Source organism: Schistocerca gregaria, chromosome 1 (assembly GCF_023897955.1).
Source record: "Schistocerca gregaria isolate iqSchGreg1 chromosome 1, iqSchGreg1.2, whole genome shotgun sequence".
NCBI lineage: Eukaryota > Metazoa > Arthropoda > Insecta > Orthoptera > Acrididae > Schistocerca > Schistocerca gregaria.
The window spans coordinates 584,186,253-584,214,113 of NC_064920.1; the positions used below are offsets into that span (position 1 = coordinate 584,186,253).

The 27,861-nt window shown below is 43.7% G+C and overlaps 1 protein-coding gene across 6 annotated transcripts in view; it reads left to right on the forward strand.

Annotated features, from left to right (window-relative positions):
- LOC126357243 (leucine-rich repeat-containing protein 4-like) overlaps positions 1-27,861 on the forward strand; it is a 1,171,476-nt gene that overhangs the window by 956,426 nt on the left and 187,189 nt on the right. For 4 of the 6 annotated variants that reach the window (XM_050007439.1, XM_050007438.1, XM_050007440.1 and 1 more), the window contains one exon: positions 1,416-1,485. The exons of the other annotated variants lie outside the window; for them this stretch is intronic. In XM_050007439.1, the coding sequence (XP_049863396.1) occupies positions 1,462-1,485 (24 nt within the window). In that variant the 5' untranslated portion in view covers positions 1,416-1,461. The remainder of the gene's footprint in view (positions 1-1,415; positions 1,486-27,861) is intronic. 6 annotated transcript variants of the gene reach the window in all.

Here is a 27,861-nt window from a genome sequence, read left to right on the forward strand (position 1 = left end):
AACGGACATGGTGCTTCTTCTGATACACAAGCAATAATTAGCCTAACAATTGATTAGCAAAGACGACATCCTTTATAAGAAATGCTGAACATATCGGCCACCATTCACCAAAAAAGAACTGTTATCGAAGGACAATATTGTGAACCTCACTGTACAGCATATCAGTAGATTTGATGAGAAACTGCAATCGGGTATTGTCTTTTAGTATTTGTAATAGGGTCGGGCGATAACGGTAGATTTGCAACGTAGGTAACCCTCTAACCAATAATCACACGGGCTGATGTCTGGGAATTTGGGAGGCCAAGCATGATGGAAGAAGCGGCTCAACATTTGGTCCTCACCAAACGATGTGTGCAGGAGATCTTTCACACGTGTAGCAATATCGGGTGATGTGTCATCCTGCATAAAAGTCGTACCTGCCAGTATGTGTTTATCAACGAGGCTAGGGATGATGCGATCCCGTAATATAGCGGCGTACCTCACATAAATCACGCTGACGGTTTTGTAGCACCCGGAATTTCCTCTAAGAAAAAGGGTGTGATCACCACGGATGTAGTAAATCCTCACCACACCGTGGCTTTCTTCTTTTGCAATGGACTGTCCACAACAGTTCTATGATTTTCGGGAGCCCAAATTCTCCAGTTGTGGGTGTTGACAAACTGTCGGAGTGTGAAATGGACTTCGTCGGTCCACAACGCTTTAGACAACAAATTATCAACTTCCCCATTTTTTAATGTGTCCACACTGCAAATGCTTTCCGTGTCACAAAATCGGTGGCTAGACTTTGTGCAGACTATATGTACTATCCAGTGCCATCCATTAGCCGGTTTTTGCACTCGTTTTTTGTTTCATTAAAATCCCATGGCATTTCATGCATGTGTGTCAAGTTTTACCTCCTACCTACATTACGAGCATACCGTGAACGAGTGCATTTTCGAATGGGCTTTCGGGTCGCCCCGCACATCACGTGACGTGCGTATTCAACAGCCCGATGTAGAGGGCGGTCATAATAATGTGGTTCTCTTGTGTACACACTGCTCGCTGTGGAGTGGTATTACAACGGCGGGTGGTTGGAGCCGCCGACAAACCCTCATTGACGATTCCCCGCTGCCCTCCTGCCCGGTAACCCGAGCGAGGTCCGTTTTTGTGGCGGTCTTCCCCTGAAACGTAATACACTTGCCGCGGCGAGGGCAAGAAGGGTGTGGCGGCGGCGGCGCGCTGACTGCCCTGTGATCTAGTGTTACATATAATTAAACACTCGGCGCAGCGCCGCATTAATTACGTACAACTGGGGCGGCGGTGGCAGTGGCATGCGCGTCTCTAATGAAATAGTTGGCTGCTCCGCTAAGATAGTGCTCTGCTCGGCGCGCGACAAGTTGCCACCTCTAATTATGTGTTTCTCTCTTCTCTTCCAGGTGGGCCTAGGTGAGTGGCTGCTGCCGTAAGAGTACTTTCAGACAAATGTGCGCCAGATCTTACGAGAGGGTAAGAGGAAGCTCGGTCATTACTTTAACAATCACGGCTATGTGTAACATATGTGTTCAAATATGTATACAGGGTGCTACAAAAAGGTACGGCCAAACTTTCAGGAAACATTCCTCACACACAAATAAAGAGAAGATGTTATGTGGACATGTGCCCGGAAACGCTTAATTTTCACGTTAGAGCTCATTTTTGTTTCGTCCTACGCTCAATGGAGCACGTTATCATGATTTCATACGGGACACTCTACCTGTGCTGCTAGAACATGTGCCTTTACAAGTACGACGCAGTATGTGGTTCGTGCACGATAGAGCTCCTACACATTTCAGTCGAAGTGTTCGTACGCTTCTCAACAACAGATTCGGCGACCGATGGATTGGTAGAGTCGGACCAATTCCATGCTCTCCACGCTCTCCTGACCGCAACCCTCTTGACTTTCATTTATGAGGGCATTTGAAAGCTCTTGTCTACGTAACCCCGGTACCAAATGTAGAGACTCTTCGTGCTCGTATTGTAGACGGCTGTGATACAATACGCCATTCTCCAGGGCTGCATCAGCGCATCAGGGATTCCATGCGACCGAGGGTGGATGCATGTATCCTCGCTAACGCAGTACATTTTGAACATTTACTGTAACAAAGTGTTTGAAGTCACGCTGGTACGTTCTGTTGCTGTGTGTTTCCATTCCATGAGTAATGTGATTTGAAGAGAAGTTATAAAATGAGCTCTAACATGGAAAGTAAGCGTTTCCGGACACATGTCCACATAACATGTTTTCTTTCTTTGTGTGTGACGAATATTTCAAGAAAGTTTGGCCGTACCTTTTTTTAACACCCTGTATATGTCTGAGGATTTGGTTTTGAAGGAAAATCAGCTCTATAATTCTAGATACAGCGCCTGGGGCAAGTTCTGAGATCAGATGTCCACAAATCATTTTATTAAAAAGGGGCAATAAAAGAATATTCTCATAGAAGCTCCATGCATATTCGCTCTTCAACTTAACCTTTAATTGTTAACGTGTGATCCGACAGATTCCCAGCACATCTAGTTCATCTCAGTTTAAACGACCAAAGTTGGCAACTCTGCCTGCCGTCTACCCATCCTCTCTCACATCTGTTTATTTTCGGTCACCAGTATTTCATTCTAGTGCTGCTCATTGTTATTAGCGTTTCACAGTTATTTAGTGGCTGGGAAATTCCTAGACGCCCACATTAACACTTTCGCTACAAGATGACACCTAACAAGTAGGTGTAAATTCGCATACTCATGCTTAAAATGGCAAGGGAGGATTTTCTTTGGGGAATTGGATTCGGCTTGGTGCAAGACCAGCCAAAGAAGAGGGCAATATTGGATTGCCTTCGCAGAGAAATTCGTCAAAGGGCAGTAAAAATGAGTGGATCAACATCTGCTGTTAATGACAAACCAGCACAAGAAGTAGTGCCAGCTGCGAAAAGGGGGCGCATCTTCTCGCCTAGAAATAACGATGTAAAAACTCAATTTGCTTGTCATTAGTGTGGATAACATATGTGCGTGAAACGTTTCCTTGTAGTCTTGACCAGTGTCTAAATGCTAGTTTTAATGAGTCATCATAACAGAACTGTTGAATCACTGAATATTCAGTTTATATTGTGTAAAAATAGCTGTAGGTATTGTCTTTCGTCTAATGCAAAAAAGTGCATTATTTCTTCACATAAGCATTAATTGATCCAGTTTCACAAATTGTATGGTCTCTTTTACATTAATTTGTCTTAAATAGTTATGCAGCAAGTTAACATACATTAAAATTGCTACACCACGAAGATGACGTGCTACAGAAGTGAAATTTAATCGACAAGAAGAAGATGCTGTGATATGCAAATGATCAGCTTTTCAGAGCATTCACACAAGGTTGGAGCCGGTGGCCACACCTACAACGTGCTGACATGAGGAAAGTTTCCAACCGATTTCTCATACACAAACAGCAGTTGACCGGCGTTGCCTGGTGAAACGTTGTTGTGATGCCTCGTGTAAGGAGGAGAAATGCGTACCATCATGTTTCCGAATTTGATAAAGGTCGGATTGTAGCCTATCGCGATTGCGGTTTATCGTATCGCGACATTGCTGCTCGCGTTGGTCGAGATCCAATGACTATTAGCAGAATATGGAATCGATGGGTTCAGGAGGGCAATAGGGCACGCCGTGCTGGATCCCAACGGCCTCGTATCACTAGCAGTCGAGATGGCAGGCATCTTATCCGCTTGGCTGTAACGGTTCGTGCAGCCACGTCTCGATCCCTGAGTCAACAGAAGGGGACTTTTGGAAGACAACAACCATCTGCACGAACAGTTCAACGACGTTTGCAGCAGCATGGAGTATCAGCTCGGAGACCATGGCTGCGGTTACCTTTGACGCTGTATCACAGACAGGAGCGCCTGCGATGGTGTACTCAACAACATAACATGCGTGGGTGCACGAATGGCAAAACGTCATTTTTTCGGATGAATCTAGGATCTGTTTGCAGAATCATGATGGTCGCATCCGTGTTTGGCGATATCGCGGTGAACGCACATTGGAAGCATGTATTCGTCATCGCCATACTGGCGTATCACCTGGCGTGATGGTATGGGGTGCCATTGGTTACACTTCTCGGTCACCTCTTGTTCGCACTGACGGCACTTTGAACAGTTGACGTTACATTTCAGATGTGTTACGACCCGTGTCTGTATCCTTCATTCGATCCCTGCGAAAACCTATATTTCAGCAGGATAATGCACGACCTCATGTTGCAGGTCCTGTACGGGCCTTTCAGTGTACAGAGAATGTTCGACTGCAGCCCTAGCCAGCATATTCTCCAGATTTCTCACCAATTGAAAACGTCTTGTCAATGGTGGCCGAGCAACTGGCTCGTCACAAGACGCCAGCCTGTGACTACTCTTGATGAACTGTGGTATCGTGTTGAAGCTGCATAGGCAGCTGTACCTGGAAACGCTATCCAAGCTTTGTTTTACTCAATGCACAGGCGTATCAAGGCCGTTAATACCGCCAGAGGTGGTTTTTTTGGGTACTGATTTCTCAGAATCTATGCACCCAAATTGCATGTAAATGTAATCACATGTCAGTTCTAGTATCATATATTTGTCCAATGAATAAGCGTTTATCATCTGCATTTCCACTTGGTGTAGCAGTTTTAATTCCCAGTATGAGTTACGGGGATCCACTGTACCCCGCGTTACAGGTTTTGCAAAATAGGATGGTTAACAGTGCGCTACCGTCCTCTTAATGTCCCCTGGTGTATTTCGCGGTGATTGCTGACAGTGGCAGTAGGATACTGTACTCACGGGCGCAGGCTGTGACGACACCGGTCGACTCGCCGTGGCGCGACACGGAGACGTGCTCCTGCAGCAGCGGCCGTCGTATTTACCGGACGCGGGCATAGCCGGGCAAACAGAGGGCTGTGCGAGCGATCGACATACATTGTCCGGGCAGCGGCGGCCACATATCACGGTCGCGTGACGTCGCTGGATTGTGTCCAGATCGTATATTTGTTCGGCGCGGCCGTGTGGCGGCGCGCCGCGTCTCCCGACATAAATCATTTCTGGTGCGCAGCTCAGCCACCGCGCCGGCACTGCGCGCTGCCCGCTCCGCTCTGTATTGCCTTCTTATACTGTGACCCGACGCCGCACCCCGGGGGCCTCCCAGGGACACACGTTGCTCTCCGCAAAGCCTTGGCAGGTATCCTCAATCTGAAAATGGCACCTGTCTTCTGTGAAATGCGCCTAGGACCGTTTGTGTGAGCAAACATCACTACACAAAATTTCTGCTTATTGATTAACTTCAGGTTGAAGGTTTGAATAACTTTATTGTAATGGTAACGTAAATATGGCTTTTCTGTGAGAAACAAAGAGCCCGCCGGTGTGGCCGAGCTGTTCTAGGCGCTTCAGTCTGAAACCGCGCGACCGCAACGGCCGCAGGTTCGAATCCTGCCTCGAGCATTTTCTCCCGTACAAATTTACCTAGGGCCGACAGCAGCTCTGAAAAGAAGCAGACAGGGAAGGAGTAGAGTGTCGCCGTAACACTGACTGGTGAGTGTAGTCTGTTCACAGATCTGCAGGTCAGTACGCCAACACAACATTATGCCTTCCCACGTCGTAACACAGGGAACACCGAAATCATCTTGTTGGACAAAGCTCGGTAACTCTCATATGGCGAGAGGCGGAAACACGTAATGCACCCGGGAACATTTTTATAATTATTTTTTTTTAATTCAGTAGTCTTTCCCTATTAAATTGATACATACTTCATTGGGTTTAACATGAAAAGTGACCACTAAATATTACCTTTTAAAGTTAGCATCGTGTATGCTGCTATCCGCCCTTAATTTCAAATATAGAAAACCATTAGTATATCGCAAAACAAATGGAAAACGTTCACTTCATACGATTCTGTATGGGATATATAATGCACACGTTCAAAAGACTGCAGGTTTCTTGCATCTGTACCTCTTTTTATGCGCTCTGCTGAAAGCTTCTTGCATGGCAGCCACAGATGTTTGTTGATGTATATATTCTTTAGTGTGCAATAAATACAACCGGTGCTAAACGCCAAGAAATTCGATGAAATACAATAGGGGTGAACAGTTTACAAAAACAGCCGTCCATGTTACTGAGAGGAAAATGCATTATTTCTTCAGAGAAGAAACTAAACATGGCTCGTTTTCTGATGGTGCAACTTTTATGTTAATAGGGTTAACAAAGGCACAGAATTGTTAAGGGTTTCGTGGTCACTTCTTGACAAACTTCCTGTTCGATCCTGTCTCGGGTTCGTCGGCCGATGTTCGTTTGATGATTTTCCTGACGTTTCGCCAGCACGAGTGGCCGACATTGTCATTGTTGGTGGTGGACTGAGCTCGCGACTGCAGATTTTATGAACGTTCATCCTGGGGCTTTCTTCTTTCGTGTTGAAGATATTCTCGTGTTTAGTTACGAAAATATTGAAAAAATTAAAGTACAATACTTAATAATATTTTTTGTGGTTAACATGTTAATGTGCAAAATTAAATAGGTGTAATATCGCAGCCATTATGTTGTACATACCTGAGAAAAATCTGGTCTCCTTCAAGTGTGTGGGACTGAGTAGTACCTGCATTTGAGGATGCATTTTAGAAAATCTTGTGCATCAAATTTTTTATCTCACAGAAAGATACAATCGCTGTTTGACTATATTACGCGCTTTATTGCACTATCTATATTTCAGCCTTGGGCGGTTTTCAAGTATTACAAATGTCAAAAATCACGCGTCTTTTGTGGTGGAACATAAATAATCGTTAAGATATATATCTTTGGTAATAAAAACGTGATGTTTTGTAACGAAAAGTGAGAACATTTATGTTGTATGTCAATTGACTAGCGATTTGTGTGACTTACTAACAGGATAAGACTGTGAAATAAAAAGGAAGACCAAATGACAGGTTCTCACTTTTACGTACGAAATACCGGGTTTATGTAACCAGAGATATGTAGTTTAACGATGATTCATGTTTCACAAAATAAGTCGGGAGATTTTTGACATTTGCAACACTTGAAAACGGCATAAGGCTCAAAATAGATTGTACAATAAAGCATATACGAGTAATGAAGTCAAATGACGGTTTTATCTTTCTGTAAGTTTGATGTAACTGTGGCTACACAGGAGGGAAAGTCATAAATACATCAATGGGTCCTAAATCGTTCAAAATTCTTTAGAAAGTATTCTGTATTAACTGTGACGAATAAAAAACTCTGAAACATTTACAAAATAGTATTTGTTAAAAACAGTCTTGGTTGCAACTTTAGTTTTTATTTTTTTTATTTTTCAACGACGCGTTTCGCCTTATTTAGGCATCTTCAGGTTATCTTTTTCTAGATAGCCTGAAGATGTGTAAATAAGGCGAAACGCATCATTGAAAAATTAAAAAAAAAAACTAAAATTGCAACCAAGACTGTTTTTAAGCAATACTGTTAAGTACTGGTTTGCTATATGCCACATAAGGATTGGAAGAATTTCTATATACAAAATAAATAGTCCATGGAAGAAACAGGTACCGTTATTCACATAACATGGAGCGGAAAAAGTACGCAGTACCTTGAACCCGAATAATCGCGAATTTGCTGTAGTTCTAATGCGGTAGTGTTACTGAGCTGTACTGCGACAGCAGGACACTAAACTCTCGCGGCGACTGCGTAATGTCGCGTAGAGTTACTGGTGTCCCTGTGAGTTTTCCTGAGTCCGTAGGAGGTCGCTGCGCACCGGCGCCTCATAGCTGGCGTGCCGGCACTCAAAGGTGGCGGCGCGCCTCGGCCGCCGAGATGCCGGGCGGCGTCTTGGCGGCGCTGCGGTCCGGCCGCTTTGATTTCACGCCCCGTTGGCCGCCAAGTTATCCGGACCGGCCAGAGCGCCTCCCTCTAAGCCCCCACCCCCACCCCTCCACCCCCTCCCCCGTTTGATTACGAGCCTCGGGGGCGCGCGGCCCGGGTCGGGCCTTGACCTTCGTTAGGACGCCATCCGGCGGTCCGCTTTGTGGATCCGCCGGATATCGTCCTAAATTCAAGTGCTCCCCTACTGCGGGGTCGTGTCTGCTGCTCTGGTATCCGACGTTTGCCACTTCAGCTCGCTGCCACTACTTCTCTGTTCAGCTGAGTACAGTGCAATTTCAGAAGACGATCGAGCGGAAAGTACGATGCAATACACAGAATCTCCACATATCAGTGAACAGAGCATCTCTGCATGTTTTTGTTCTCGGTACAGGTCCTCAATATAGGTAGCGTACAAACGTCACTATTGGCAGAAGAGCACTTGCGTGCAATTCGTGAAGTCTCAACGACAGTGGTGGAGCTCTGTTCATTTGGTTGCCTGTCTGCAGGTGCGAACTAATTCGGTGCGACAATACGTAGCGGATGACTCGCCCAGATGTTCAGACGTGCCTACTGCGTAGTACAAATACGCCATGGCGGATGTTATTGATTGTGACTAGTAGAGATGTGCTATCCTCCGTCGGCCGTTGTGGCCGAGCGGTTCTAGGCGTTTCAATCCGGAACCGCGCTGCTGCTACAGTCACAGGCTCGAATCCTACCTCGGGCATGGATGTGTGTGATATCCTTAGGTTAGTTACGTTTTAATAAAAATGAAATTACGCATTTTACCATTATACCTGAATAAAATACGGTAGCAATTATTTACACACAGCTGTAGAATTATAAAAGCATATTTTAAATGGGAACACGCAGTCTGTAATAACCGCTAGCGCGATTAGCAGAACAGTGTATCAGTTTATCAAATTGACTTTTACGGCTAATACCGCGTATAACTAACTTGATACAGTACTAAGGTAGCACTCGGTTGAACAACAAATTGTTAGACAAACATGCAAAAATCAAAAGCTAGTCAAGTTACACATACAAAGCACGCACATCGTACAAAATTTATATATAACTTAAGTAGCTTTTCTTAATGTTCATTCGCTGCTGAAAGATGGTGATCACGTAAGGAACGCTGGAGTTTAGTTCCTTGGTCAGATAGTCAGAAGTTTCTGTGTGTTTCCTTGTATATTCGAAGAATTTTCGTGGTGATCTTCGTGAATGCGGTTACAAATTGCGAAATTCCCCTCCAAGATGCCTCTAGTTCCATATTTAATGGCCAGCGCTCTTTTCCGTCGTTTTCTTAATTAAGGCTGATTTTGCTGCCGTAAATTCGAGCATTCGTCGCTTTGTGTCGTCGTTTTAAGTTGGCTGGATGTTTCAATTTGTTGTGCGTGTTTGTTCGCGTGCAGTACACACGAGCAGAACGCTGTACCGGTACGTCGATAGTTCCGCATGCGCGCGCTGTCGGTCGCTTCTACCGCTCACGCGACGCGCAGGACCAGGCCTCACAAAAACGAAGGAGACAGTCACCGAGGAGAAATAAAACGTTAAGATTTAATGACGACAGCCAACGCCCTTGCTGCAGTGGTAGCACCGGTTCCCGTCCGATCACCGATGTTAAGCGCTGTCGGGCTTGATTAGCATTCGGATGGGTGACCGTCCTGTCTGCCGAGAGCTGTTGGGAAGTGAGGTGCACTCAGTTCTTGTGAGGCCAGTCGGGTAGGTACTAGACAGGCAAGTAGCGGCTGCGGTCAGAAAACTGACAGCCGGCCGCGGTGGCCGAGAGGTTCTAGCCGCCTCAGTCCGGAACCGCGCGACTGCTACGGTCGCAGGTTCGAATCCTGCCTCGGGCATGGATGTGTGCGATGTGCTTAGGTTAATTAGCTTCAAGTAGTTCTAAGTTCTAGGTGACTGATCACCTCCGATGTTAAGTCCCATAGTGCTCAGAGCAATTTTAACCCTTTTTTCAGAAAACTGACAGCGGCCGGTAGAGTGGTGTGGTAACCACATGCCCCACCATTTCCGGCAGCTGTCTAAGGATGACACGACGGTCGGTCGGCATCGTTGGGCCATCAAGGCCTGTATGGACGGAGATAAGATTTAATGATGACTTTTTTGTCAGAGGCAGAGGAGCGTTTGGTAGTGTCTTGAAATGAAACGATCGTATGGCATTTTTACCCGAGATTCTCCCTCTGGGGTCTTCGGTGGCCTGGTGAGAGTCTTTTTAGTTGATGCTGCTTCGGCGACTTGAGCGTCGACAATGATGAAACGATGATGAGGGCAACACAACGCCCAGCCCCGGGCGGAGAATATCTCCACCCCGCCGACAACCGAATGGCAGTCAGGTGCCCTGGCCGCTGAACTACAGAGGTGAACGGTAGTGTCTTGAAAAGAAATTATTAGTTGAATGTCAACAGAAACACGGCAATGAAATTAACTGACTTTTTAATGAACTGAATTTTTCATCGCTGTTTGGCAGAATATGATAATATTAACAGGAATTAAATCCTAGACGGCCGTTGTGGCTGAGCAGTTCTAGGCGCTTCAGTCCGAAACCGCGCTGCTGCTACGGTCGCAGGTTCGAATCCTGCCTCGGGCATGGATGTGTGTGATGTCCTTAGGTTAGTTAGGTTTATGTAGTGCTAAGTGTAGGGGACAGATGACCTCAGATGTTAAGTCCTATAGTGCTTAGAACCATTTGAAAAATAAATCATAATCTTCTGCAGAATTACATTTATTTGGTCACGAGCTGTCGGATTGCAGCTTCTCAGGACATCTTCAGGTGGCATCTGCGTGGCAAACATAAATAAAATGATGTTTAGCTTATACAGGTACTACACTGAGGTGAAGGAAGTCTCCGAGGTGACGCCCTAATATCGGGTCGGAACTTCTTTTACCCGGCGTAGTGCAGCAACTCGAGGTGGCATGGACTCAACAAGTCGTTGGAAGTCCTGCAGAAATATTAAGCCATGCCGCCCTACAGCAGTCCATAATTGTGAAAGTGAAGCCGGTGCAGATTTTGTGCCCGAAGTGAGCTCTCGATTGCGTCCCATAAACGTTCGATGGGGTTCTGTTGTGCTATCCAGGTGGCCAAATCGTCCGCTCTAGTTGTCCAGAATGTTCTTCAAACCAGTCCCTAGCAATTGTGGCCAGTGGCATGACGCATTGCCACGCAATTCCATCGGCATTGGCTCCAAATGCTGTCCAAGTAGAAGAACATAACCATTTCCAGTAAAAACGGTTCAAATGGCTCTGAGCACTATGGGACTTGAAATCTATGGTCATCACTCCCCTAGAACTTAGAACTACTTAAACCTAACTAACCTAAGGACATCACACAACACCCAGTCATCACGAAATTTCCAGTCAATGATCGGTTGAGGCATACCAGAGGACCCAGTCTATTGCATGTAAACAAAACCCAGCCCATTGTGGAGCCACCATCAGTTTGCACAATGGTGAGTTGACAAGTACGGTGCATGTCTTGTTGGGGTGTGCGCTCCACTCGAGCTCTAAAATCATGCCTTAGCGACTGAAATCAGGACTTCTCACCAGGCCACGGTTTTCCAGTCCTCTACGGTCCAACCAGTATGATCACGAGTACTAGAGATGAGCTGCAGGGGATGTCGTGCTGGCAGTAAAGGCACTGACGTTGATCGGCTGCTGCCGTAGCTCATTAACGCCAGATTTCGCCTCACTGTTCCAACAGATATGTCCGTCCCCCCCTCCCCCAATTAATTTCTGCTGTTACTCCTTGCAGTGTTGCTTGTGTTTCAGCAATGACAACTCTACACGAATGTCGCTACTTTAGGTTGTTAAGTGAATACCGTCGTCCACTGCGTTGTCCATGGTGGGACGTAATGCCTGACATTTGATATTCTCGGCGCACTTTTGACACTGTGGATCTCGGAATACTGAATTGCTAATGATTTCCGAAGTGGAATGTTCCATGTGTGTGGCTCCAACCACCGTTCGGCGTTCAGAGTCTACCAATTCCCGTCATGCGGACAAAATCACTTCGGAAATCTTTTCACATGTATCACCAGAATACAAATGACAAAACCTCCAAAGTATTGCCCTTTTGTACCTTGCGTAGCGATGCCAGCGCCGTATGTACAATTATGTGCATATCGCCTATCCATAGACTTTGCTCAATACAGTGTATTTGTATGTAAAAAACTTTGTTTTGTTTTTTCGTTAATGTAACTGCTTCTGCGTACCAAAAAGGTAGTACTTTCATATGTAAACAATATACATGGCCTCATTTACGTACCTTTCGTGTCTTCTGTATAAATAATATCTGCACAAGTCGATCGTTATTTCATCTGTGCTCGCAAGATTCGGTTCTTGACCAAATGAGTACGAGTTTGCAAAACAGTGGAATATAGTGTAACTGAATTAGGTGAAGCCAAGGGTGTTACATTACGAAATCAGGTATTAAAAGGAGTAGATGAGTTTTGCTATTTGTACAGCAAAATTACTAATGATGGCCGAAGTGGAGTGGATATACAATAAAGCAGACTATTAATATAAACTATTGTGGAGTATTGTATGGTGAGGAAGTGCGACATAGACTTAAACTACTCAGAAAAGAAGATAATAGACTTTTCAAATGTGGTGCTACAGTTGAGCGCTCGAGGTTGGATGGTTAGATCGAATAACTAATGAAGAAAAAGAGAGAAATTAAATTTATGGTCCAACTTGACCAAAAGAAGGGATGCGTTGGTAAATTGAGTTCGGAGGCAACTGGAATCTTCGGTTTGGTAATGGAACTAAGTGGGTTTGGGGGGGGGGGGGGGTTGTAGAGCGAGGCCACAGAGCTTGTTTACGGAAGTAGGTTCAATGGACGTACATTGCAGTAGATATGAAGAGATGAACGGTACTGCAGAACATAGGTTAATACAGAGAGCTCATCAAACCAGTCTTCGCACTGAAGAACCTAGTAACAAAAAAAACTTATACGGACTTATGTGTCTCACCAAAAGAAGGCAAAATGAGAAAAGCTTCGCTGTTTCCTGAAGAACACCTTGAGTTTGCGGTTTCCCCGTACGAAACAGCCGGAACGCCCTCCCTCAGCGACCCCGCAATGTTTCGCCGCCTGTACGTTTCATTTCTTCCAAATTTTGCAGCGCTATAATTTGCTTTCTGCAAGGACGAGAAGAACAATTGCATTCGGCAGGAGGTCTGAGCAGTGTTAACAGCGGGCGGAAATGAGCTCGCAGTGTGCAGGGGCTGAGGCGGTGTGTGCGGCGGCGGCTGTGTCCTGTTATAACGGCCGCTTTCCCGCTGCTGAGCCCGTTCGCCACTTGGCGGTCGGTTTGTGTCATCGAGGGCCATTGCATCACAATTCGCCCTGAGCGCTCATAACTCTCCTCTTGAGCAAGGCCGTCCTTTCTTTGCTGTCCGGAGGACGCACGGGAGAGAGCGGGCCAGCGTGTGCTTTAATCCCCTTTTCCGGCCCGTCCCTTTTTTTTCACTTTTCGCTTTCTAGCTCCCTGCGTCTCTCCTTCCAACCTTTTTCTTTCTTTTTTTTTTTTTTACTCCCTCTCCTTTCTGCCTGCTGCCTAAGCCCCCTTTGGGCTGTCGTTCCACGGCCTGGGAACTAGCGAATGAATCTAATTATCCACTTACAGGCTCCTTCACTATTCTACGAAGACAAATTACTCTCGTACCCTGTTCACGTCATTCGCAGCAATTTCGTTAAGTGGAAGAAATTGTTTCTTCAGTTTCATAATACGGTCAGAAACGCTTTCTGTTTGCTTGCTGGGAATTGTGTTAAAGCGGCACGGCTGTGTTTCGGCTGCAAAGAGAGACCCGCTGGTGTTCATTTAGCGTTGAAAATTGCCACGGCCGTACGGGGCGCGTGATCATCATGAAAAGATTTATTAATGACGTGCGCAAATAGGGAAGAGCACACAAAGGACGGGACGCGATTGTCTAGCAGGACACGGAACAAGGAAAGCACTTTCCTGTGGTCGATATCGGCCGCTTATGTTGGACATGGTCAGCTTTTGTGTCTTACCGAGACTCCTAACAGTTTACGCCATTCTAAAAGCATACAGCTGCAGAGACATTTAGTAACTGCCTCCAGTTTTCGTTGCAATCCCTTGATGCAGTGACGATCTTTCCCCATGCCGCCTCTAATACGATTTGTATAATACGGCCATCCGGTTGCAATTGTTTTGGTTTTCTGCTGAAGACACCCTTAGTCGGTGTCGAAACCAGGTCAAGTTAAATCTTGTTGCAACCGGTTTGCTGCAATGTACGAATCACATTCTTGTACGGTTGCTGGCTCACTGCCATGATTAAAATCGTATTTCTCTAATACTTTTGTTGAGGGGCTGTGAAATGTTTCTTTCTCTTTTAAACGCAGTAAAATTGAAAGCCAATTTGACTGCACCAGACACCAGGTAATTCAAGGCGATCCCGTCCAGTATCTATCTAACTTAAAAATGAATTAATGCAGTAAATTGAAGCATTTTCCTTCCTTCTACTTCTTTCGTTTCACCCTACTTTGGGGTACCTTATATCAGGCAGTTCTGAATGTTTAGCCCAGTATTGTTTCATTTTTTCTGACTAAGCTTTCCTTTTTTTTTCAGACATTTGGGTTGTTCTTTTGGTTTTCATTCTGACTTAGCACCCCCCTTTCTTGTCTTTGGTTAGTTTTAGCAGTTTTATCAATTGAGCATATTTTCTGTGATTTGTAGTTGTCGTAAGTCCTTCACCATTTTCTTAAAAGTTTATTTTATTTTACTTTTTGAGGAAGCAATCAAATTTTTTTTGTTAATCTATTCGCGTTCATTCTGAGGATATGTCTGTAAAAATCGGTCCTTCTTTTCCTTATTATGTCTGAGAGTTTTTCTATAGTTGGTAAGGGGTTTCATTCTTGTGTAAATTATTTCGTTGTTATGGTATCTGGGGCAAGGAGTTTCCTTTACTGCAAATTGTCTTGTTTCAACAACTACTACAGGCTCCCGTGCATATTTAGGCGTTTAAAAAAACAACTGTGAAACCAATGCTACGTTATTCTTTTTTTATTTAGTTTGGGCCATCTGTATAACACAGTGCTCGTGTCTTAGCTGTGCTATTGTCGTCTGCCACCTGCCCGTTCTTGGTGTCTTCTTGTTAGTGCCGAGTGAGATGACGCAGAGTTTAGCACAGTGGACTCGCATTTGGAAGGAAGACGGTTCAAATCTGCCTTCTGCTATGCAGATGTAGGTTTTCCATGAGTTCTGTAAATCGCTCCAGGCAAGTGCCAAGACGCTACGGCCGATTTACATACCTGGCCCTGAAACATTCCCAGTTTGTGCTGCGTCTATAGTGACCTCGACGTCGACGTGACATTAAATCCTAATCTTCCTTCCTTCGTGTTCATTATTAGTACACTGAGCTTTCCTGTTAGCCCAATATTCGTTCAGTGTGTTACTGAACTCGGTCTTCCGTTCTTCTGACCATTCCCTGGTCTTAGTATGCTAACTTTTTTGAGGGGTGTTAAAATGAGTCTGGTTTCTATATCTAAATGGTACCCTCCTATTTTAGTTGTTTTGTCTCTCCTAATATGATATTCAGCTGGGCCTTTACCCTTCTTGGCCTCTTTGAAGATCTCTCAGAACAACACACGCGTATGGGGTCCATTATGTACAGATGCCCACAGAAAGGTAGTCGTCTTCTTCCGACGGTATTAGTCTCCCTTGGTGTAAGACGAGTTCACGACTGCGTCTGTACCGTCGTTGTCCACTTGGTAGGACCCTTCTTCCCACTGTCTTTCGCAGGATTTTGCTTTCATGTAGGTCAGAGACTCTTATTGGTGTCTTCTTGTTTAGCATTCTGCTGCGTAGAGGACTGACGGTCTCACTGCGTTGTTATATTGCCTTGTTTGATATTTGAGGTGTTGATCATTAGACCTATTTTCTCCGCATATGTTATTTTGTTGTAAAAGGAGCTAACATTTTCGCTTAAAATTGAAATTTGTGATTGCGAAGACGTAGATGACGAAAATGTTCACAAGCGGCTAAACAGCGGTGTTCATGAACCGGAGTTTGAGCAGCTAAGTGATAAGGACTTAGCGAAGGAATTGCAGCATTTGCGGTAGAACGCCGGCCGCTATGGCCGAGCCGTTCTAGGCGCTTCAGTCCGAAACCGCGCTGCTGCTACGGTCGCAAGCTCGAATCCTGCCTCGGGCATGGATGTGTGTGATGTCCTTAGATTTAAGTAGTTCTAAGTCTAGGGGACTGATGACCTCACCCATAGTCCTTAGAGCCATTTGAACCATTCTGCGGTAGAGGAAGAGAAAGAAACGAGGCGAGCGAGGAATCCGTTATCAGGCATACCGGGGCAGTGAAGTACGATGATCTGTTATCCGTATCGTGTGCAGGACAAAATTCGTTTGATTGTAGATATGATTTACCTCTCTGGTGAATCGTTCTCACGAAAAAAGTGAATCGAAAAACCGAAAAAGGAAAAAAACTGGACCATTATTGGCCATAATTGATCTGAGAGCAAGTGATACGAAATACAACGCGTTTAGAATGCAATGGTTTTTTTTTCCAGATAGATCGTAAGTTTTCGGCGAGTAACGCGTAAATAATGCAGTGGTCTTACAGATGTGGCGTTGTATAACGCAAATAGTAGTTTTCGATGAAAATGCGTATATTTGGTATTATCCCTGTTTTCGGTTGTCCGTGCAATCTTGGGGCACAATAACGCGGAAAATCTGGGAATTTACTGAGTTAGCGACGGCTAGAAGGACTGGCGAGGGTGACAGCAGCCTTGTGTTTACACACGGCGATCAGGTGTGGGAAGGTAACGAAAGCGTATCACATCCTTACAAGTGGAGCTTCGGCACGCGCCGCACCTCGTGCACCTCGTACCGCAACAATTCAATATAATCGTCATTTTTAACTGTTTTCGGTCTTGTCCTTTAGTTGCTTTAAATTCGTGGAGCTATGTGCCGTCTATGCAACTAAATGAAGCCAGTTTGTTTGTTGCCATACGCGTTTCGCTTCATTTATTTGGGAAGCATCATCAGTGGCCTGAAATACATGTTTCTTTTTACATATACAATAAGCGTATTATCTGCTAGATATAATCTGTTGATATATTACATTTTTTGTCGGTTTTTTTAGGTTAGAACCAACTTTTGTAGCACAAGTTCCATAAAATGATGTATCTTTCGTTTTACTTACGATTTCCAGCGCTGCTAACACATATATGTGTGAACCCACAGATTAAAGGAAAAGTAATGCACTCAGCAAATTACACAGACACACACAAAAACTCATACCAAAAAAAAAAAAAAAGGAGAGTGAGGATTGCACACACACACACACACACACAGACACACAACAAATGAAAACCACAAAACACAACAGAAACAAAAGACAAACACATAACAACAGTTGGCAACACTACACACTGCAAACACACATATGTTGATCGCCAAATGGCAGTGAAAGTGAAATGTGATGTGACAAATGGCTAAACAACACCTGATTCGGCTAACTAGAGCATGAAGACCAGCAAATACATCACCAGAAACACATATATGTGTTAGCAGCGCTGGAAATCGTAAGTAAAACGAAAGATACATCATTTTATGGAACTTGTGCTACGAAAGTTGCTTCTAACCTAAAAAACCCGACAAAAATGTAATATATCAACAGATTATATCTAGCAGATAATACGCTTATTGTATATATAAAAAGAAACATATATTTCAGGCCACTGATGATGCTTCCCAAATAAATGAAGCGAAACGCGTATGGCAACAAACAAACTGGTTTCATTTAGTTGCATAGACGGCACATACCTCCACGAATTAAATATAAAATGACACTTTTTTCCGAGAATACTCCACCTACTCGTGTACTAACACTGAAAAGCAAAGGAGTAGTACAATGTAAATGAACTCACATTTGGCTTGATTGAAGCACATAACCCGTTAATTCTGATGTCTCATGTATCGTAAAAATCTATTTCTTTTTTGTCAGAGTTTTCTTGCCACTCTTTAAGTCCACTGCTGCGAGGCAAAATCTGTGAAGCCCTCCGCACAGTTTGTATTTCTTTGTACTGTTAACAGTATCGCAGAAGTTGTTGCCCAGTAACACATTCATCCACAGCGGCAGTGGGGTGTTTATTGTGTGCACTTGGCTTCTCATTCTTCCTCTTTTTTTTTGGTTTATCTTCTTTGGAATGGATATGGTATCCCATTCTGATGGGAATCATGTACCTCGTCCCGTAACTTGGACACCTTACCGTTTTCAATAAAATGGGTGTCAATGCCTAAGGGACTAAATTGCTGAGGTCATCGGTCCCTAGTCTGACATACTACTTAAACTAACTTATACTACGAACAACACAAACACCCATGCCCGAGAGAGGACTCGAACTTCCTTACGTTTTGCGTGCAGCTTACGTCACTGTTTTCTTCGAAAACTCTGTTTACAAATTCTGTTATTTCTCAACGCCCTAGAGGTGTCCCTCTGTTTTCCTGCTAAATGTCTCCCTAATCCGGCTGTTATTCTTGTGAGGGATTTTCAATAAAATTCTTCAGCAATTTATAGCTCGTGTGTACAAGAAACTTTTTTTGGTGTTGGCATCCGTACCAACCGCTCTGAAACTAGTCTACTCAACAATCTTAGCAGCAACAGTTACAGTACTTGAATCCCACTGGAAAGATATCAGAACGATATTCGTTTATAACTTTCGACTCGATCGTTTTCGGATCAGAGCCCCTAACCTCAGATTGATACACTTTCCCTTCTCCATCATTCATCAAAGTTTGCGACATCCTCGCGGAATGACCATGTACGTGTGGTATCGGTTTTCTCCAAAGCTGCTTTGCTTTCCACTCCTCCTACGTGAGTCGATAGTGGCCAAAATCGTATTTCAATACATGGTCTTCTGGCGGAAGTATACTGGTGATTTTCTGTTACGAAAACCCCGGAAAGCATTTTTTGGTCGTTTTGAAGTTGCACTTAAAGGCGTAAGTCTGCAGAGTTCGGGTACCACTTTGCTTACGCCTGCAGTTCGACCTGCGACCTCACGGAGTACGTGGCAACTGCAAGCGCACCGGGCTCCAACAGAAAACGGAGTGCAATGGGCCGTGTCGCGGCTGCAGGAATACGCGCTGCCAACTGCGCACTCTGGCTCTCATTAAGATATGGCGGCCGGCTCGCCGTCATTTAGATAAAACCCGGCGCGGCCGGTGCCTCGCCGCCTCTGTGCGCATGCGCGGCCCACCTAGGGCGACCTTGCCCGGGCATCCCCCAGCGCGCGCGGGACTCCCCCGGCCTCTCTTTGTACTCCTGGCTGGAGCCACGGCTGCTGCCGTCGTGCCGGGCCAGCTTTGTTCGCCTGTCATCAGGGTTATTAAACACGGTAGCAGCCCGATACCTCGGCTCCCCGCTCTGACGGCCGCCGACCGCCATCAGCGTAATCATGCGCGAAACCGAACGCTACTTGCGGGGTCCGCCGCCTGCCTGGCACAACTTAGATAGGATGCGGATACTCTGATGTTCTGGCACTGAAATGCTGGAACCTAAAAGCTAGACAACTCCCTGCACGGCAAATATGCCTTTATGAACTTCGGACATTTTTTTTCAACAATGCTTCCTTTACCTACAGCTACAAATACAGGTTCAAAACGATTCAGATGGCTCTGAGCCCTATGGGACTTAACATCTGAGGTCATCAGTCCCCTAGAACTTAGAACTACTTAAGCCTAACTAACCTAAGGACATCACACACATCCATGCCCGACGCAGGACTTGAACCTGCTGTCGTAGCGGTCGCGCGGTTCCAGATTGAAGCGCCTAGAACCTCTCCGCCACAGCGACCGGCAAATGTTAACAAATGTTTTCATTTACCTCTAGCTGAGATTGTCTGTATACAATAGATATTGCGAGGATGACTAAAATTTTTTAGTGTGAGACTACCTTCACAAACCGAACCTCGTATTAACTATGTCTTAAGTAGCTTTTGGTTTGGTTTTTAGTCCGAAGATTGATTTGATGCAGCTCTCCACCTTGGTCTACACTGTACAAGCCTCTTCATACCTCCATAGCTGTTGCAATACTTAACCATCAGAATCTGCATTCTGTATCCATACCTTGGTCTCGTTCTAAATTTTTACGCCCACCTTTCCCTCCACCCTCCCCCCCCCTCCCCCCAACGCGCAGTACGATTTCTTGGCATCTTAGGCTGTATTCTATCAACTGATCACTTCTTTTAATAGTGTCGCAAACTTCTTTACAGCCGGAATTTGTTGTAGTACTTCCTCGTTAGTTATTTGATCTACCAGTCTAGTTTTCCACTTTCGTCTGTAGCATCAAAATTCAAAAGTTCCTACTCTCTCCTCGTCTGAACAGCTTGTTATCCACGTTTCACTTTTGTAGAAGGTTACACGCTATACAAGTACCTTGAGACCTGCTAACACTTGAATTTATTCCGAAGCCAACAAATTTCACTTTCCAGAAACGCTTTTCTTGCTATTTCCAGTCTGAATTCTCCATTCTCTCCACCCCAGCCATTATCAGTTTTTTGCTGCCCAAATAACAAAACTCATCCACTACTTCTAGTGTCTCTTTCCCTAATCTACTTCTATTAGCACCCGATTCCATTCGATAACATTGCTTACCCTTATTTTACGTTTGTTGATACTCATGTTATAACTTCTTGCCAACGCACTATCCATTCCGTTCAACAGCTCTTGCAAGTCTTTTACCACTTCCGAGAGAATTACAGTGTCATAGGTAGATATTATTCTTGTTTCATTTCTTTTCCTTGAATCGTAGCTCCTTTTACAAATTTTACCTTGGTTTCTCTCTACTGCTTGTTCGCTGTGCAATTGAATAGTTTGAGGACATTGCGGAAACCTTGTCTAACTCGCTTCTCAGCTACTGTTTCCCTTTCCTGCTCTCTCTTACAATTGCAGTCTGGTTTCCTTACAAATTGTAGGTAATCTTCCGCTCCCTGCACTTTTTTCCCTTTACCCTCAGAATTACGATAGTGAAAATATTCTCGAATAATTTCAGCGCAGGAAAATTGCACGTAAGCTATACGTCTGTCCAGTGTTGCATAGGAATTTTTTTTAATTCGCCGGCATGGTGGGCACATGTCCGATCGGACAAATTACCCAATAGATTTTATTAATTTAATTAATGAATGTCGAGGGACGCATCGCCACATGATAAAAACAAATAAAACTTCTCAAATTTACTACACGTTTTTTAAACGAGGTGCTAATCATTTAGCGGGAGATTGGTTTTCGAAGGAACGTTTTGTATTCTTGGATCTACGCCGACAGTAAATTCAATGAAACGAGCAGTCTTATGTTAATAGTTTCGTACAGCGCAGTGCTGTTAGCACAATACAGTATTGTCGCTTTAGTGGTGTGCAACTGAGGTCACGCCTCAAACAGGTTTTTGACTGCTCATTACATTAACTTTGGTCTGTTTATCTATTTTAGATTTGGTACCGGCCTTGGCACACTTCTATGCAACAGGACCCACTGACCTTCAGCGAACAGTACTGATATTCACGAATTACCGGCTAAGTTGACTGAACTAATATTTAAACGGATTTAGATGAAATCGGGAGGAGCTTAGTTCGAACCCCGCCATGTCATTCTACGTTTTCCTTGGATTACCAAGTGTGGTGTCACCGCCAGACACCACACTTGCTAGGTGGTAGCCTTTAAATCGGTCGCGGTCCGTTAGTATACGTCGGACCCACGTGTCGTCACTATCAGTGATTGCAGACCGAGCGCCGCCACACGGCAGGTATAGCGAGACTTCCTAGCACTCGCCCCAGTTGTACAGCCGACTTTGCTAGTGATGGTTCATTGACAAATTACTCTCTCATTTGCCGAGACGATAGTTAGCATAGCCTTCAGCTACGTTATTTGCTACGACCCAGCAAGGCGCCATGATCAATTTCTATTGATATTGTAAATCATGTACCGTCAAGAGCGACGTTCGTCATTAATGGATTAAAGTTAAGTATTCCACCAGCTACGTCCGTTTTTCTCAATTCTGATTCCCTTGTCATGTTCCAGACCTCACGCCAGCCTGCGTGAGCTAAAACGCGTGCATTTCGACCTCCTTTAGTAATCCTGTGTTGGCTCTCCTGCCAGCCACAACACCAAGTCACTTCTGGGGTGTGCTGAAGAGTTCATCCATAAAATTTCCCGATTCTTACCTAGCCTGAATATTGAATTCCGATGGCTGAGCTAAATTTTCGACAGAAAAATATTCTTAATGTGCTTTATGTTCAATGGTTATCATTTTTCATCTACCAAGATACAAATAAGAAATAAGTTTAATATTTTATAAATACTTATATTCCCTGTGTTGGCCACGGTGGCCGAGCGGTTCTAAGAGCTTCAGTCCGGAACCGCGCGACTGCTTCGGTCGCAGGTTCGAATCCTGCCTTGGGCATGGATGTGTGTGATGTCCTTAGGTTAGTTAGGTTTAAGTAGTTCTAAGTGCTAGGGGACTGATGACCTCAGAAGTTAAGTCCTATAGTGCTTAGAGCCATTGGAACATTTTATGTTTAATAAAACATAAATATAACTTTATTATTCATTAGAAAATTTCCAAAATACTTTTAGATATATCCTGAAGGAAAAATTTAGAATTATTACTGAAGGTATTTAATTTTAGGACATTCTATTACAATGCTGTATGAATTTTATGCACTGCCGGGGAAAAAAAATGAAACACGGTATGGACAAGGTTATTTTATTGACAAATAATGCGTTGTAGTGAAAGTATATGATAATGATTCAGGCCATATGAAACGCACATATCAAGGTTTAAGGTACCTAGACAGTCGCACTGTGTACCTCCCTCTGGCTGAATCGTAGACGTTTATTCTTTCATGCAAACTATTGTAAAGATGTCTATGACATCCCGTGATAGATTGTTACAAGCAACTTGCGCCTTTTGCTCCAACAGTGCAATGGTTGTTGCAGGACTTGGAGAACGGATGAGTTCTGAACTCATCATGGTTCATACGTATGCATTCAACTGGCGAGAGATCTGGCGGTCTTGCTGGCTAGGTCAGATATTGTGCGCCATGAAGATCGCGCTGTGTCGCAACCGACGTACGTGGACGTCCGTTGTCCGCCTGGAAAGGCACATCACGTTCCTGTCGATGAAGTGGTAATAGCAAGTGGATAATGGCCTGTGCAATGTAGCGGACACTTCTTTCTTTAACCTGCATAAGCACAAAATGTGACCACAAGTTGTAACTGTGGCTCTCCCACATCATAAAGCCTGGATTCGGACCTGTGAGCTGCGGGCGATTAAACTCTGAAATAGGAGCTCATCGTGCCTAAACCATGCACATGTACGTTCATCACTCGCGTAAGGACAGAACTGAATTCAACAGAGCTAATGTCAATTGAATCTTCCGTCGGTTGTCGGTTGAAGAACATTATAATAAATGAAAAGCGCTAGTTTGCTTTTGTTCTGCAGTATTACTTTTACTGCGTTAACCGGTTTACGGCTTACAAGACCATCTTCAAATATTTACGAACTCGGCCAGGGGAATCCCCGTCGCATGAAGAAGTAAAGAACTTCCCCACAGACAAAAGGGGACGGGGCTATATGAGGTGAACCGAATAAACCAGAACGGTTGAATGCAAAACGCTGTTTGTTTATGTGGTTGATTGTGTGTGCGAATGTTAAGCGTTGTTATAGTTACTATCGAAATCCATAGATTCGGACTACTAGACTGGGAGAAAACAACTAACAGAATAACAGGTAACAAGCATTAATTATTACCGTCCTGATGCACGCAGGAAAATGAAATTTTAACTGGAAATTTTTGATAGATCGCTACACTAATAAGGGTGAGTTGTACAGGCCCGGTTAGCAGTCGCTTAAGCCCGGAAAAGCGTTCTACGAAAGCGTAATAAGGTCTAACCGGAGAATAAAAGCGGGATAAATGAACCGGTGATTCTGGCAGGTTAGCGAAGTTAACGGGAGTATAAATGTTGACAGTGGTACAGAATTAGTGATGACAAGACAGTCTCTTAGAACGAGGAAAGGGAAGAAACAGGGACATCACACAAATTGTGTGGAAGAATATGACGATTGCAAAATTTGACGCTACTACTACTTTTCGAACTCATGCCCGAGAAACTGGAGCATATGAATAAAATGTGAAACTATTTCCTTACATAAAACTTTTTTCTTGTAATAGGCCTAATAGGCATTTGATATTCGTACTTTATGAATTATATTCTGTCGTGTCATTTACGTAAATGAGGTAGGTAAAAGTGACGATTTGTGGTCTCGCATATTTGGCGTGTGTTACAGTTGTTGCAATGTAAGAAAGGCCTAGTTCGCATTTTTAGCAGACAGTGACAAACTAGACGTAATTAGATCGAAAAACCACACCAGTATTTGGTACAATTCGTATTAATAACTTTTTCAGTATTAGACAACGATACTTTGATTCTTCATTTAGCGAAACGTTTGACGAACTCTGAAAAGGTAACAGTTTCTTCCACCGAAAGGAAAAATGCAGGAAAATTGAAGAGAAAAAATTCTGGGACCTAAGGATTGAAGAATTATGTACTGTCTTGCTGTCTCTTGTGTTTAGTTTCTTTTATGTTTTCTACACTTAAATTTACGTCAGACAGAGACAAAGTTATTAGCTAATAGGCCATAAAGAATGAAAATTTACTGAAGAATTCTAACTCTCCCTACCGCAAATAATCCCACCCAATATTAATTTCGAGCTTTTCTTTAAAAAGGGGGTTAGGATATCAGACCGGCCAAATGGGATCAGGAAATGCACCATGGGACATTTGAATTTCCACTGGCTTTCATTACAAACCATACACGTTTGATTTCCACACTGCGAAATACGGTAATGTGCTACAGACGAAAGCTCTTTGAAGAGGCGAGGCACTGCAATTTCACACACTTAAGACCAAATAACATGTCTCACATTCCGTGATACATATATATTTCATACATCGAACTTTTCAGAAAGATGGATGCTACGAAAAACCTTTTGTTTTCTTTTGTATTTTTCACGTCGTATCTGAAACGAATGAGGGAGAGGGGTGGAGGAGGGGGGGTGGGGAGACGCGACGCCACTTTCAAGTTTTGCCCCGGTTCGGAAATATCGTATATCCGGGGCTAACGCCGATGCCAGCGAACACAGTCCTTGAGACTGCTACTTTTTTCCCCCTGCAGCGTAGTTACGTGGTCACTATTTATAAGAATCGCCAGTGTTTCTAAACAAATAGACTCTAGTGTTGGAAACGAATCTGTACTCACAGCTACCGAACATGGTTAACTTACCGTATTCATTCATCGTTTTGTTTTGCGGCTCTTGCAGCAGCCTACTGGCATACAAAATTGGTGGATATCACATCCGCCTGTTATGCAAATAATTTTCTATACAATTTCAAACATGTTTCTGCACTATTGTGTCGTCGTCAATCGGTACCTTTTATACTGTTCTGTAAAAATGAAACATGTTTTAATTGACACTTATTGTAACGAAATGAAGCTTGAAAATAGTTTTTGTCTGTTGTTGTTATAACCTTAATTTTTTCTCCATTATCGTATATTGTTAGCTTGTTCTCTGCAGTTAAATGATGTTAGTGTGACTTTATCTAAGACGTAATATTGTTGTGCTAAAATATTTCGCAACTATATTTTACGATTTTCATCTGCTGCTGAACTGCACGCACAAACGCCATACATACAAAGCGCAACAGAAATAAAGGATTACTTTTTCTACATATCGTAATTGCTTCCCATTACGACGTAGAAGTTCGAAATTTGGCTTTGAGGTGCCTAAAACCTTCCTCTGTAGTAGTGCAAAAGCATGGTGGCCTTTGATGTTACCCCGGACGGTTCAAATAGCAAGGTATCGACACATACGAGAAAAAGGTCACAGCTCCAAAGTTCATGTGATCTCCAAGGTGGGATAGTGACGAAATACTGGCACCAAATTTCACCACAAATCTGCGCAACGCCACTGTAGACTTGTCACACGATGAGCAGGTCGGAACCGCGGTACCCAGCATTGAAATCACCCGACTGTACATTCTTAAGACAGATTTCGTTAGAATAATTATTACTTAAAACGTGTTTACATTTTACAGAACTGAATAAAAAGTACTCATTGACGATGGCACAAAAGTGTTGAAAGGTGTTTGGTGTTATATAGAAAACAGTTGTTTGCATATTAGGCAGACCTGATATCCAGTAACTATGCCGTTCTGACTTCATTACGTCAGATACCGGAAGTAGTTTTCTTTTGAGTTTCCAATTTTCTCACTGTTCTTAATATCCAGAATACTTTTCTTGTTAATACCTGAAGAAGAGTCTAGACTTAGAGCAGACAAAAATCATTTTCGTCATCGTTTTTACGTGGTAGAGTTTTACCCAAGGTGCAGGCTTTTCCTGGTTAGGATCATAAAGAATAAATACGATGTATTCGTTGTAACGCTGATCGTTATCATAGTGTACTAAACCATTTTAGCTGTTAAAATATCAGGATACACATAATTTTCCACAACCCACTGCAAACTGGTTTCTAAAACACATAAATTTTACACAGTAATGAAAAATTTCGATTGGATAAGTACGTAAATATTTACGTACTGAATGAAATATATTTGCCAAATGAAAAAAAGTAGGAATTAAATATTTTACTCAAAACGCAATTACACATTAGCTAAGAGCGTCATGAACGTAGCTATTTCAATAATTTTATAAAAAACCACGTAAGTAGTGAAGAAAATTATCTGCTGTCGATGGAGGTTCGTACTAGATGGCCGGTACAGTTTATGTCGGATGACACTAACACAGTTCATCTAGTTTCTGCGATAGTGAAAGGAAGAAACTTAAACTTTAATAAAACAATAAAATGTTTCAAACCGGTGTAAGCTGTAGTTAACGGAACTTTAAACCGGACCGTGCTTCAACGTAGATTGCACAGTTGCGTTCTGGATGCCATTCAAGTCTAGTTTGGAAGCTGTATGTAATTGGCCGCATGAGGCATACTTTTTCCCGTAACTGTACCACCGTCTCCGTGCCTTTCGCGGTCTCCGAGCAAACCAGGTGGAAGACAGTTTGGAACTTGAGTTCCGCTTCGAGAAGAGATTTACTTCAATGAGCTGGCCAAGTTAGCTCGGTCAGCCGAAGTTCATTTCGTTCTTTCGGCGATCGTTGGAGCACCGCCTTCGAACACGTTTGACTCCAGAAACTGCTGCCTTATCGACGCAGTCAATAACGATTTAACTTCTAGTGCGGGACTGCAGGAAGACACGACTGAAATTCGGGATTTCAGAACAATTGGGTAAGATAGAGGCGCAGAACACCACGTCTGCATTGCCGGACGGAACAAATCCCATCGTGGGGAAAGCGAGAAATGTGGAGAAGGGAAGGGACAGGCATTTAGCTGTGTTATTTGTGCTCCGGATTTTCATTGCCGTAGAAGATTGTCCTCAAGTGAAGGGTTGTCGATTAACTTACATCTGCGCGAAGAAAGAAACTGTTCAAAAGATTACGGACGAAAGAAAGTGATTATGAGACAGGTGTGAAATACTTAAAATTCTAGTCGACAGTCCAGTTTCGACAACGGCGTGTATTTTAAATTATTTGTGCTGTCTGCGATGGCTGTCCAATGTTTCCCAGCGGATTATCAAACAGGTGACAATTTACAAAAGCCAAAGATTCATAAATTATTCGAATCCTAAAGACGTAGAAACACCGGGTGGTCAAAAAGTCAGTATAAATTTGAAAACTGAATAAATCACGGAATAATGTAGATAGAGAGGTACAAATTGGCACACATACCAGGAATGACAAGCGGTTTTATTAGAGCAAAAAAAAAAAAAAAAGTTCAAAAAATATCCGACAGATGGCGCTTCATCTGATCACAATAGCAATAATTAGCTTAACAAAGTAAGACAAAGCAATGATGATGTTCTTTACAGGAAATGCTCAATATGTCCAACATCATTCCTCAA